This window comes from Octopus sinensis, linkage group LG1, assembly GCF_006345805.1.
Source record: "Octopus sinensis linkage group LG1, ASM634580v1, whole genome shotgun sequence".
Classification (NCBI taxonomy): Eukaryota; Metazoa; Mollusca; class Cephalopoda; order Octopoda; family Octopodidae; genus Octopus; species Octopus sinensis.
Window position 1 is genome coordinate 77,391,600 of NC_042997.1, and position 15,238 is coordinate 77,406,837.

Below are 15,238 nucleotides of genomic sequence, written 5' to 3' on the forward strand. Positions count from 1 at the left end.
TTCTAGCCCATGTTCCAATCAGTTCACCTCTGTAGTCTTCAACATTTTTAAAACTTCTGTATCTTCCTCTGTATGATAGAGGATGGCTGCCACCAGTCATGTCTCATCAATTTCAGGGGGCACTCTACCTATCCTTACTCTGGCCACACGAAGCAAAGAATGAACTGGTCATGACTATCCAAAAATAAAGGTGCTGAACTCTAGAGTGAATATCAAGTGAGCTTTGTATAGAATTAATAACTTAGGAGCTGAAGTATTTTAACTCTGAAGAAGAAAGTCAGTGTTTGTGATGCAATCTTTACCATGTTGATGATGTGTGTTCATCAGGAGAAATCCTCAGTGATGGTGAGGTCTAGCATTTGTATTGACCTTGAGGGTTCTGGCTCATTCAATTTCATGTTCAGCAGTGGGCTACAATATTGTTTCTTTGATATGTAGAGTTTAACTTCATGCTGTTGAAAGTCTCTTTGTGGAGTCAGATTTAGGTGGAGAAGGCTTGTGTATAGAAGGTTAGAAAAGAATGAGAGGCAGTTGTTGGAAATGATAAGAACATCATTGATGTATAAAAGAAAGTGTGTGGATAAGAAAACTAAACTTTGTAGTTCAGCAGAGTTGAAAAAGTGCAAGGGATCAGAGAAAGCTCCATCTACAATAGTGCAATCAGGAAAACACTGATCCAAAAGATGGGAGATGGATGGAGCTAATTGGCAAGTGGTTTAGCTTCGAGATTTTCCTGCCAGTCATGATCAAATGTTTTGCTAATATCAAGTATAACAACACTGTTTCACAGAATTGCTTAAGGATGAGAGCCAACTGGTGAGTGACATAGGAGAGCAGATGTCCAGTAGATCTGGTTTTAGGAAAGATGTACTAGTGAAGGTGTACTAGTTATTTCTTGCAGGAGGAGCAACCACATTAAGGTCCTCCATTAGCTTGTTGTTGTCATCTTTAAGTATTGGAAGCGAGAGTGACAGGTCAATGTCTGGCAAGGTCAGAGGAATTGTCTTTTTTGGGGAATGAGAATGTTTCCAAAGTAATAGTAGTATATAAAAAGGAACTTATGTGCAAAAGAGATTTCAAATCAAATAAAGTATATGAAAAAACAAAATTCTTCTTACCTTGAGCGTTGGAGCACAAAAAGCCAGGCACATCCAGTCAAGAAAAATGCAAAGCTACAAACAAAATTAAGCATTGGCAAAGGCATATCACCAGCAGAGAGATAATTTCCATTGTTATCTTCTATAAGAATTAACTGAAAAATAATGAAAAAAAAAAAAAATATTGAAGTGTTATAAAAATGAAACAAGTTTAAAAAACACTAAGTATTTATTCCTTTCTGACTTCAAAACGTTTAATTTTAATTGCAACATTAAATTATTGAGCTCATCAGTTTCTAGTTAATTGTGCACCATACAACACTTTTTCGATTATCTGCTCTTTGTCATTTAATAAAGCATGACAAGTCAAGACATTTTACAATTCAAACTTCTGAATTAGGAATGAAACCATAAGAAAATTCTAAATTTTTATCTAACTGTATTTGTTGCAACTTTGAGCAAATATTTGACAAAAACAATAAAGAATGGAAACCAATAAGTTTTAGGAAAACCTTGTTACAAATCCAAACTGTGCCTCATCTAAGCTGGTTTACTTCCTAATTAATTGTGCTGATACTCTCTCCATCACTTTCATAACCTGGTTTGATATCTCTGTAGTTGCTTTTTTTCCAGAATATCTCCTTTGCCCTTGTAACAGCTGATGGCTGTACTGCTGTACCAGTCATTGGGTATGACAACTCTTTGTATTTTCTGGTTGATTATGCAAGTGGCTAGTTTGAGCCTTACTTCACAAGATATTTTCAGTACCTTAATCTTCCTGACAGACCTGCTGCATTTCTCTTCTTCATATCTTTAATGACTATTTTGACCATATAACTGTCAACTTCAATATCTGGTCCCTTTTGTCGGGTATTCCCACCCACACATTTTCCACATTCAGCAGCCTCTTGTAATAACATTTCAACATTTCATTCTTCTCATAATTAGAGAAGGTTTGTATGCCATTGTCAGTTTTTAATATATTGTTTCTCAACTACCTCCTCGGACAATGTAGTCTTAGACACACAATGCATGAGACAAGGCTCTATTCATTCAGGCTAATCTCTGAGTGAAGAATAATAAAAATAACAGCAAGAATTTTTTTTAAATTGTCATAAAACTTCAGATAAAATGAAATCCTACCTCTCCTCATTTGATACAACTATATAGCTCTCCATAAAATGAAAACAATAAATAAAGGTAAAGATATTTTTTTACATCATAATACAAACAATTATTTTACTTCTATATTAGCCTTACTGAACCACATTGAACCACTGAACACTCCATACATATATTCAACACTACAGACATATCACTCTATATTTAATCAAAAAGCAGTTTTTCATTTCATGCTAGCAACACATTAAAAAGGCTTTTGGTGCTGAGAAAAAGCCAGCTTATAAAATATTACTCAAATATAGAGGAATATAAATTACACTTACAGATAAATTAACAGCTGAATTTGCTCCCTTGTAATTAATACAGTTGTGAAAGAACAAATTGTACAAGCCCTCTTCATTGTCTTTCTTTACAGAAACAAGGAACTGAATTTAAAAACAATAACTTCAAAATATTAATATCAATGATATGCAAAAAAAGTTTTGGCATAAAAAATTGTAGATCAGTGTAATATAAATCTAAAATTATAGATGTCTTAATTAGCAAGTCCACACAAGTCAATACCTTTAATATGGGGACTCAGTACAACCAAACATGACTCAAAACTTTGCTATTTAATATGATTGTTGATGTATCTTAAAATCCTGAAAATATTAATATTTTAGATATTGATACAATACAGATCAATTTTCAAAACAAATTATCTGTGTAGATTTTCTCTGACAATTTCAGGACATTATAGCTAACAGTGTTCAAAGGTATAATAAATTTGCTTATCAAACACAAACTAGAATTTAGAGGAACTCACCCTACAATTTTAATTTTAATTTCATTTCCGATAATAATTTAAACAATATAACAAAATTTTAAGTTGCATAAAATGATATTGGCAGAAATGTTTGGCATACAGAATATATCAAATAAATGCATTAAAGTTTATTATGTTAGAATGAAAGCAGGACAAAACAGAAGAAAATTAAACCTTACATAAGCTGTATAATATCCATTGACTTTCTTTAGCTTAATAACATCTTGCACTGTTCCATCAGTGGGTCCTGCTGTAGATACTTTGTGTTCTTTACTAGCTGAAGAAAGAGTGTTATTGGCTGAAGTTGAATTTGAAACATGCTTTAAGAGTTCTTTTACTGCAGTATTGACCAAGGAATTATTTAAGGGCAAAGAATTATTTGTTTTATGCGTCACGGCAGCTCTTTGAGATCTGGATAACAAGAAACTGTCACTTGTCACATATTTTTTCACCTGGTCATCAGAATCACGCCGAAATAGTTTATGCTGAGAGATGAAAGTCTTTTTATCCAGAGTAGATATCATTAAACGACTTAAATCTTTCCCTTTCCGGTCCACATGCAAACTGAAAAAAGAAATAGACACAGAAAGATGTATTTAAAACAAAGTGAAACAATTGTTTTAAATTCTGACACAAAGTCAGCAATTTTAGGGAGTGGGTAGTCGGTTTCATTAACTTCTAGTACTTAAATAGTACTTATTTTATCAAGTCTAAAAAAATGAAACACAAAGTTGACTTTAGCAGCATTTGAAGTCATAATGTAAAGAACCTGAAGAAATGTTGTTAAGCATTTGAACCGATTGTACTAATGACTCCACCAGCTCACTGTTTTAACAAAGAGAAAAAATGAGCAATGAAATAAACTATAATATATTAGTATCTTTTTATTATTAACAGGATTCTAAAAAATATGCTATTCAAATAACATGCTGATCTTTAAAACTCCCAACTCTGCCTCTTGAGAGACAATTTGTGGGGGGGAAATTCCAAAGATTTCAGTGAATATCTTTAAAAACTACTTTGTAATTCAAATATTGAATCAATAAAAAAAACTAAACATATGTTATATTATCAGTAAAATACTGAAACAACATGTTGACTGAAGGTAAGTTTCAGCAAAAGCTAAAAATGAGGTCACCTCAATATATCTAGCATTTACTATTTGTATGGTTTTCCTTAAAGATCAATAACTTTAAATCAGTAGTTGTTAATCTTTATGATTTTATGGTGTAATGGAGAGTAAATAAACAATTACTAACACTTAGCATGGAAAGTTTAAAACTTAGTAAATAGTATAGAACAAAATTGCTTATCTCATTTTATTAATCACACTTGCGCATAACAAATTCAGGAATAACATGGATTTTCAGGAATAAAAAGCGGTTCAATCATTAGTATGGATTTTCTAAAGCCTTAACACACCTAGACATCTCTTACTACAGCTACACCCTTTGAGAACTATCTTAACCCTTTAGCATTTAAACTGGCCATATCCAGCCAAAATAATCTTCAAACTGGCCAGATCTGGTCTCTCACATTTACCCTACAATATCGTTCTAAAAATTAACAGTTACCTCATCAAAACCTCAAAGCTACAAGGTAATACTTGACTAATTCAAATCAATGTGACTAAATAAGCATTACATTTGACAGGGAAATCTGAGTGCTAAAAGGTTAAAGTATACTAACCTTGGAATTACAAACATTCAAAACAAGAATCCATGAAAAGATTTTTTTTATATAACAAGCAATTCCTTTATGTTTATTTCTACATTGCTCAGTGGTTAGAGCGTCGAGCTTACAAAAGTGAGGTTGTGAGTTCGCATCCTAGACAGGGCTGCGTGTTGTGTTCTTGAGCAAGACACTTTATTTCATGTTGCTCCAGTTCACTCAGCTGTAGAAATGAGTTGCGACGTCACAGGTGCCAAGCTGTATCGGCTGTTGCCTTTCCCTTGGATAACACTGGTGGCATGGAGAGGGGAGGCTGGTATGCATGAGCGACTGCTGGTCTTCCATAAACAACCTTACCCAGACTTGTGCCTAGGAGGGTAACTTCTAGGTGCAATCCCACGGTCAGTCATGACCGAAGGGGGTCTCAGCAACATTAAGTACCATTGAAGACCAATGAACCATTTCTATGGACCACACAACACTGCATACACCTATTGAACACTACAAACATAGTTTTTATCTTTGGCTTGTTTTAGTCATTTGACTGAGGCTGTACTGAGGCAATGCCTTAAAGAGCTGAATTGAACAAATCAATCCCAGCACTTAATTCTTATTCTATTGGTCTATTCTTAGCTGAACCACTAAGTTATGGGGACATAAATAAATCAACACTGGTTGTCAGATAGTGGTGAAGGATAAACACTAAGACACACACACACACACACGTTTCTTTCAGTCTAACAAATTCACTCACCAGGGCTATAGTTTGAAGAGACTTGCCCAAGGTGCCTTATAGTGAAACTGAACCCAAAACTGTGTGAGTGGGAAGCAAGCTTCTTACCACAGCCACACCTGCACCTATATCTTTGTATTTAATCAGAAATCAATTTCTCATTTCATATTAGCACTTATTAAACAGGCTTCAGGTGCAGAGTAATAGCAGTTAGATATTACTCAAGTATACAGGCATAAAATTTTACTTGAGTAGGTACACTGATTAAAAGCCAACATTTAACTCTTTAGTATTCAGATTACTTTGTCAAATATAATGCTTATTTAATCACATTGTTTTGAATGTTATGCATTATCTTGTTGCTTCAAGATTTCAGTCATGTGATAGTTTATTCTTATAATGGCATTATAGGGTAGATATGAAAGGCCAAATCTGGCCAATTTAAATTCTAAAGGGTTAGACATGTGCAATGAAAACAAGCAGTGAAATCTTAAGATGAGCACTTACACTTCATCCTTAAAATTCATACGGAAAAATATTAATGAAACAGAATCAGTATCATCAGAATCCTTTTTGGACAGGATACACTTTTCCTGCATGCTTTCCTGCCACAAAGAAAAAAGAAATTATATTTAGGATATGAGCAATTAGTAAACGATACAATCTTGAATATTAAGTTATATTAACCAAAAACTACAATACTGTAAGTAAAATTGTGGGAAAAGATCAAATTTAACAGTGGAAAGTTTACAATGCTTAGTATTGAAGAAGAAGAAATCTTCTTGAAAAGTAGAAGCTATAGAACTAAAATACTTATGCAGTAATATTTTTAGTATCACAATTACCATACACTCTAAACTACCCTTTTTGTACAATACAACAAAAGTTACATTTTACTTTCTGTTGAAATGAAATATTTCTGTAAAACATTATCAAAATAATAGAAGTTGTGACAAGTAAAAACATGAAGTTTTTCTTTGTGATAGCATGTCCTTTTCTAAAACTCATCTATGAAGAAAGGATGTCATCTATTCTTTACTAGGTAAACTCAGTCAAATGAAAGAATCTACATTTACAAACACAAGACAACTTTAGCAAGATTCAAACCTATGAATCTAGTCAGTTGTCAAGCAGCTTAACTTGATGAAAACTTCTTATGAAGCTGGAGAACAGTAAAACAAGACTGGATATAAGTACAGTTTTGGTATTAATTACAAGCACCTGAGAAATGGAAGTATATTATGGAATCCTAATAAGGCTGAATAAACACTGCTTTAGTCAGCATTCTTATATGTATGATCTTATTAGTTATAGACTGCATAATTACTATTGTGCTAAACAAAGCACAATAATAATTATATTTCTGAAAGGATTCTCTTTGTATGAGTCAAACATTAGGGTCATGAAATATCTGCATGTTGTGTAATTAACAACAAAAACACAGCTACAATCATCCAACTATTTGTTAATTCTTTCATTGAGACTCCCTGACACCTGTGAACTCAAGGATGTGTAAACTGACCAACAGTTAAAGGAAAAGTCTACTGTGGCACAAATATATGTTTACTGAATGTACAATGTAAGCTTAATATATGGAACAAGTAAAAAAAATCAATAGATAAAAACAGGTACTTGATGCAAATGAATATTTAAGTACATTGTGAAGTAGTGTGAAGAAGTAGCATGACAATGAGAATAGAGATGGATTAATAATTAGAGTGAAATATATCTGAAGTACATAGGATAGACATTTAATTCAAATAAACGTTGAAGGGAGACAATGACAAAGCAACCACTGCTAATGACAATACAAGGCCCAAAATATAATATATTTCTTTTATTTCAGGTTGATCACTAACCAGTGTCAAACAATGGCAATTCTTTTTAACCCACAAAAACTCCTTTGGAGTTTCATGCCAGCTATACCAGCTAATGAATGCAAAGCACATGTTAATTGTATTACATGTGTATCCACAGATATAAACAAAATATATATAAAATAAACCATTTGGACTTCACCAAAATAGTTCCATTTTGCTAACATAGTTTAGATAAAAATATATTTTAAAATATTTTTTATATGGAACCTGTTAGTATTAAGTATGAGAAATTACAGGAATTACCTTTATAATAATTTACAGTTCAGTTTACAATACTAGAATCCTTGAAAAAACATAATTGTAATAAAATAGAGATTTTCTTGACAGGTACAGACTCTCAGACTACCGTGACATGAATTTAAATATCAAATATCAAATAGATTAAATTATTTGAGTTCAAAAACTGACTTCTGCAACTGATTTTCTTGCTAACACAGAGTAATTTATAAGCTGAAATATTCAATAAAAGAAAAATCAAATTGAGATTATTATTTTGAATACTATATAAATAGCTTAATATCTCATAAGAAAAAGTACATACCAAATATGTAGACATTCCAGTACTCCCACTTTTGTCAAGTGTAAATCCAAACTGTAAACCAAACCAAATATGAAATAATTCAATAGCAAAATATATGTATATTAAATATATATAATATTAAACAATTTGCACACTCACATCTATATGACCAGGCATTTGTAGTTAGTCCAATTACAAGATATGTGAACTAACTATTCAACTATTTAGTAATTCCTCTATTGATATGGTTTCGCACAGAGATGAGCCTGCCTCATATCTGTGAACTGAATGCTTTTGTGGTACTAGCTTTAAACAAGGAATATTTCTACTCCAACTGTTGGTTTATCTTTCAAATTTTTACTCTATGGTAAATTTAATACTAGAGAGTTATAAGAAATCTAAGAATCAAACTTTCAATTGAAGATGACTGTGAATGTGTATGAAATCACATCGGAGATGCATGCTTTATAAATTGGGATTAATGGGTTTCAATATTGCAATCTTTGTAACTAGTTCACTGACAATAATCCTTCTATAATGAGTGTACTCTAAATTGTACAGTTCTCATAAGAACTGAATTGCATGTAGCAACTCTGTTCACATGCAAGGAGCATAGCATACTAAAGCATTTTTAATAGCCATGAACTTCAGAGAGTCTCCTGGAGTCTTGATATGAGAAAACTCTATTGCAAGAACATAGACCATCTGTTAACATTACAGCTGTCAATTTATGACATCAGACGTTAGCCCTAAAACAAATATGTGCAAGCTATCATCAAAGAGTGATGACAGTACAGACTCTTGGCTGAAATGCACTGGATCAGAGATGTAGCAATACATCACACAGAGTTACAGTGACATAGTGAATATTATCATACAATGGTTTAATGATGCCTTCTTCATATAAATGTACAAGAAAGTATCTTAAGTCTCCTTTGATTGTAAATCTTGGTACATCCCAGCCTTCAGGGAATCAATACTTATCTTGTGGACACTGCCTACCTACAGTGGCAATATGATATACAGACATGATTTTTAGTCTGTCAGATCCAGGGTAAAAATCAAGAAAAGCAAGAAGTACCTACATGCAGTGTTTATTGATATGAACTAAGTATTTGATTCTTCCTCTAGAGTTGTGCTTTGGATAGTATTCTCTGAGCTGAATATATCAAGTGAAATTATTAAATTCATCAGATCCCTCCATGATGGAATGTGGAACAATGTCTGCTCTATGAACACTTGTCTCCAACAGTAGCAAGCAAAGAAGTGTTGTTGCACCTGAACTTTTCAGGCAGTTTTTCATGGCAATGCTAAAAACTCCATTTTGCATCTGTGATAGTGAGAACAATATTATATTCTACATCAGTAGTAACCTCTTTAGGCTACAAAGTTTAGAACAGTAAAATAAAGATTGGTAATGTTCTGAACACGTTCAAATAACATCTTGACACTTTTATGTCAGATAATACACTTTCAATCTTGAACAGACAAGGCATGACATTTTTCACAATTTAGAAATTTATATATAAATGAAGATGGTTACCCTTTCTATCACTAACTACTGTTTATTTAATTTAGAAATTAGATATGACTACCTCAGTTTAAAAAATGTCAATGACAGATTATTTACTTACAGATGATTCATCAAGCTTGTGACTACTGTCTTTCATGTAAGAGAATTTTGTTACATTTACTGTAAGAGTTCCTCCTTTGAGAAAACCAAAGGTACTTAATGTAAACTGCCTACGATCATCATCCTGGAAACAAAACAAAGAACAGATATAAACAAATGGATTAGTTGATAAATCCTTTCAAAACTTAAAACTGTTATAACCAATTTTATGCAGTTTTCAGTTTCTCCTCAACAATATATGCCAATCTCTAATGGGTAGCAAAATACCATCTTTAATCTTTTATATAGATTTATAGGCATAGGCATGGCTGCATGATTAAAAAGTTCCCTTTGAAATCAAATGGTTTGGGGTTCATTCTTACTACATGGGCACTGTTGGCAAAGAGTCCAATGCCTTGTTAGTGAAACTGGTAGATGGAAACTTAAGAAGCCCAACATTTGTGGGCTTATTCACATATTCACACAAGTCTGTACATTTCTGTCTTCCTTCAAGTGTTGACATTGCATAATGTTTCAGTTCTATATTTAAGAGTTGAGGAATTATGTACATTTGACAGATATTTGTCCTCATCTTGTTTGTTGTTAACACATTTCGGCTAATATACCTTCCAAGCCTTTATCAGGTGTCTTGGGGAAATTTTGAACCTGGGTTCTCATTCCAAAGGTATTTTTCGATGTTATTAATTATTATTTAGGTCACTGCTTGGACTCTAACTTGGAATCTTGGGGTTAGTAGCCCGTGCTCTTAACCACAATGCCATATGCTCATGGGCAATTATGGAGTGAATTTTAGGGCTTATAAATCTAATATTTTCATATCCTTCCTTAATACCAGTTTCTATATGCTACTCATATCTGCACTCGGTCTGCTTACGAGGCTGTTGTGTCCTAGCATATGTGCTGCTTTGTTTAGTTTTCGTATTTTCCAGTGGTGTTCTCTGTCTATTATTTTAACTTCATCCCACCTTAGGATATGAGGCCCCGCTTACTAGATCAGCTGGTTATCAAATAAAGCTCAATATTCTGCTAGTCATCGCTCATTGTCTCCTTTTGTTGTTTAGCCTCAGATTGGCCCTCAAAATCATTCTATTTGTAACCAACCAGTCATTTTATTTTTTCCAAGTTACATTATCAATAGTGTTATTCTTTCCTTAACCATTTTTAATACCAACCAACCTGTAACAAACCATACTAAAGTATTCATATATATACAAACATGGTTCAATGGAAAGAAGTTTGCTTCCCAACCACATGGTTTCAGGTTGAGTCTTACTGCATGGCACCTTGGTCAAGTGTCTTCTACTATAGCCCTAGGCCAGCTAAAGCTTTGTGAGTTGATTTGATAGACAGAAACTGAAAGAAGCCTGTTGTCTGTATGTGTGTGTGTGGAGATGCACTGGTTCAGTGGTTAGGGCAGTAGACTCATGGTCGTAGGATTGCAGTTTCAATTCGTAGACCGGGCGTTGTGAGTGTTCATTGAGCAAAAACACCAAAAGCTCCATGAGGCTCCAGCAGGGGTGGTGGCAAAGGCTGCTGTACATTAAGGGTACAGTCTCTGTGGAGTGCTCAGCCACTTGTACAAGCCACTTGATTTCACGAGCAGGTTGATTCTGTTGATCGGATCAACAGGAAACCTCGTCGCCATAACCAACGGAGTGCCACATGATATATATATATATATATTGTATGGGTCTCTATTGCCAAACTGCTAAGTTACAGAGATGTAAACATACCAACACTAGTTGTCAAGCAGTGATGGGGAAGAAACACACATAAAAATATATGCATACATACATGTACATGTACACACACACACATACATACATGACAAGGCTTCTTTCAGTTTCCATAATCAGCTTTAATTAGACCAGGGTTATAGAAGACAATTTTCATGCAGTGGGACTGAAGCTGGCACCATGTGTTTGGGAAGCAAGCTCCTTACCACACAGTCACATCTGTTTGTGTATATATATATATACATATTATTCTTAAACAAAAATGTTGTTGACAGTGACTTAGAAGTTTCAAGCAGCTAAGCCTTCATCTGATGATGGCTTAGCTGGCAGAAAATTCAAAGTCACTCTCAAGACTATTGTTGTTTAAGAAGAATACATTTGTACTCTACAAAAGTATAGAGTAATCCATCAGATAAATGTAAATTTGATTTTATTATAATTGAACATAAAAACATTTATATATTATATATATATATATATATTATATATATATATTATATATGTACATACATAATACACACATATATCTTAATATATAAAACAGAGTTTGTTGGGGGGTGCATGTATGCATATGTTCCTTATGGATTTTGACATATGAGGTATAAAAGATTCAGTAATCTTTTGGCTACAAATAAAGTATGTTTTTGCAGAACTCTCTTTTACTACAAAAATAACCTCGAAAACGAGATCAGGTCGCACAATTTTGAGGTCTTTAGCTATGAGAGGTAACTCTACTTGAACAATCGTTGCATAATGAGAAAATGTTTAAAATACATGGAGCTTTACCAGGGAAGAAAACCTCAAAAATATACCATCAATTATTATTTAGTAGATAATTTGTTCAATGTTTGTCTGTGTTTTGTTTAGCCCAAAGTTACTTCTGATGTAGCAGACCCACCGCATACTTTTCTTTTCCTTCCTGAAATACTGTAAATCTGTGTCTTTCTTTTGAAGAAAGGATGTGTTTTAAGAGAGATTTGGCTGCTATTTGTAGTAGCTCAAGTTACCACAGACACACCTGAGTGTGTGTGTTTTGTTGTGGTGGAAAAAAATACCTTTTCTCAGAATATTTTGCACAATAATTTTTTAAGAAATCTGGACATATATATATATACACACACACACATGCATGCATACACACACGCATGTGCACACACACATATATACACATGCACACACACACCACACACACATATGCATGTATTCATATGTACATACTTTATATATATATATATATATATATATATATATATATATATATATATATATATATATATAATATATATATATTATATATATATAAGAAATACTGAACTTCTAAATCTCTCGTAGAGACATGTACGGTGGTGGGGCGATAGAATGGTTGTATACTGTCAATCTAACACGAACGTGACAGTAGGGGGGTACACCACCGCTGTATAGCCCTAGGAAGCATCGAACGCCTCCTGATGGCTTTGACACATTTTTCCCTGTGTCCTTATATACATTTACGAAGGGGAGACAAACACCCCCGGCCGCCGAAGCTGCATCTAGGGACACTATCAGATGCATCTGAGTCACTATCAGAACTGGAGGAGAAGTTTCAGGGTGGAAGCAAGGATTAGAATCGAAGGGCCTTACAATCAACCTAGCCAAAACCAAAGTCAAAATAAGTAGGAAGGTAGACCAATCACAAACGCCTTCAGGTAGAAACTCTATAAGGTGCACCAAGTGTAAGCTATGGACACATAAGAGGTGCAGCAATGTCAAAGGAAGGCTAACTAGGAAAATAGTTTTTGTCTGTGGCAGATGCTCAGGAGCAATAAACACTGAAAATGTGCCGAGACCAACTTCTACCATGTTCCAGAGAGAAAAACTAGAAGTATTTGATAGCTTCCACTACCTAGGTGACCAAGTCAGTAGCAGGGGTGGGTGTGCTGAAAGTGTAACTGCTAGAGTAAGAATAGCCTGGGCAAAGTTTAGAGAGCTCTTACCTCTGCTGGTGACAAAAGGCCTCTCGCTCAGAGTAAAAGGCAGACTGTATGATGCATATGTACGTACAGCCATGCTACATGGTAGTGAAACATGAGCTGTGACTGCTGAGAATATGCGTAAGCTCACAAGAAATGAAGCCAGTATGCTCCGATGGATGTGTAATGTCAGTGTTCATAATCGACAGAGTGTAAGTACCTTGAGAGAAAAGTTGGACCTAAGAAGCATCAGTTGTGGTGTGCAAGAGAGACGTTTGTGCTGGTATGGTCATGTGACGAGAATGGCAGAAGATAGTTGTGTGCAAAGGTGCCACACCCTAGCAGTTGAGGGAACCTGTGGAAGAGGCAGACCCAGGAAAACCTGGGACGAGGTGGTGAAGCACGACCTTCGAACTTTAGGTCTCACCAAGGAAATGACTAGAGACCGAGACCTATGGAAGTATGCTGTGCGTGAGAAGACCCGGCAAGACTAGTGAGACCATAACCCGTGGCCTCTACCTGGTATGTAGCCAGTCGACTTATACATACCTTTCCTTCTTGGGACACAAAACTCCATTTGTGAAGACCCGTTGAGGCAAGTGAAAATCAAAATCAAAATCAAACCAAATCAAATCAGAAAGCAAAACCAAAATCGAAGTCGATCAACATCAATGGAAATTGCAGCTGTGATACCAGTGCCGGTGACAATTAAGCGAACCATCCGATCATGGCCGTTGCGAGCGCCGCCCCGACTGGCCTCCGTGCCGGTGGCACGTAAAAAGCACCATCCATTCGTGGCCGTTGCCAGCCTCGCCTGGCCCCCGTGCCGGTGGCATGTAAAAAGCACCATCCATCCGTAGCCGTTTGCCAGCTCCGTCTGGCACCTGTGCGGGTGGCACTTAAAAAGCACCCACTACACTCACGGAGTGGTTGGCGTTAGAAAGGGCATCCAGCCGTAGAAACACTGCCAGATCAGACTGGGCCTGATGCAGCCTTCTGGCTTCACAGACCCCAGTTGAACCGTCCAACCCATGCTAGCATGGAAAGCGGACGCTAAATGATGATGTTGATATATATATATATATATGTATATGTATATATATACATATATATATGTATATATATACATATTTTTTTACTGTTTATATATATATTTTTTTACTGTTTCTATTTTTGTACTGTCATTACTGTCCTGTTTTTTTACCATTTTTTTACCATTTTTTTACCCCTCAGCGAAAAGATCTCAGAATTTTAATTGATTTGCTTTTCGCAGGAAGGAAAGTTTCTTGTCGAAGATACGTCTCTCTTTTATCCTTCGAAACGTAGAGTAGATGAAACCTTAGCGACTGAAGAAAGGGATTTTTCGTTGTGTTAACTGTCCTGTACTCCATTTTTTGTTGTTTTTAAAAAAATGTCCTGTTCCTTTGGTTTGTGTCTATGTTTTCGTTTCTCTTTGTGTTCGACGTCCCTTTCGTGTCCTGTACTCATATATGCGTGTATATGTACATGTAGAGGTAGGTACGTACATATATGTTTATATATATTCATGTTTTATTTCTTTTATTAATATACATATATATATACATATACATATACATATATATATACATATATATACATATATATACATATATATACATATATATACATATTATACATATATATACATATATATACATATATACATATATATGCATATATATACATATATATATGCATATATATACATATAATATATACATATATTACATATATATACATATATGCATATATATATCTATATATATAACATATATATATATACATATACATATATTATACATATATATATATACATTATATATATATATACATATATATATACTATATACATATACATTATATATATAATACATATATATATATACATATATATATATATATTACATATTATATACATATATATATACATATATATATATACATAAATATTATATGTTAGAAATATTAAAGTTACTAAGTCTCTCTAAAAGTTTGTGTATCAAATAGCTAACTTAAGGCGATGGCCTCATGGAGCTAATAAGCGGTCAGCTTTGTTCTTTTTTATAAG

General features: G+C 34.1%; 1 protein-coding gene across 1 annotated transcript in view; it reads right to left on the reverse strand.

Annotated features, from left to right (window-relative positions):
- LOC115216998 (protein GPR107) overlaps positions 1-15,238 on the reverse strand; it is a 57,074-nt gene that overhangs the window by 27,837 nt on the left and 13,999 nt on the right. The window contains exons 2-7 of the mRNA XM_029786516.2: positions 9,466-9,588; positions 7,853-7,903; positions 5,939-6,036; positions 3,207-3,591; positions 2,543-2,644; positions 1,119-1,252 (exon numbers count right to left, since the gene is read on the reverse strand). Coding sequence (XP_029642376.1) covers positions 1,119-1,252; positions 2,543-2,644; positions 3,207-3,591; positions 5,939-6,036; positions 7,853-7,903; positions 9,466-9,588 — 893 coding nt within the window. The remainder of the gene's footprint in view (positions 1-1,118; positions 1,253-2,542; positions 2,645-3,206; positions 3,592-5,938; positions 6,037-7,852; positions 7,904-9,465; positions 9,589-15,238) is intronic.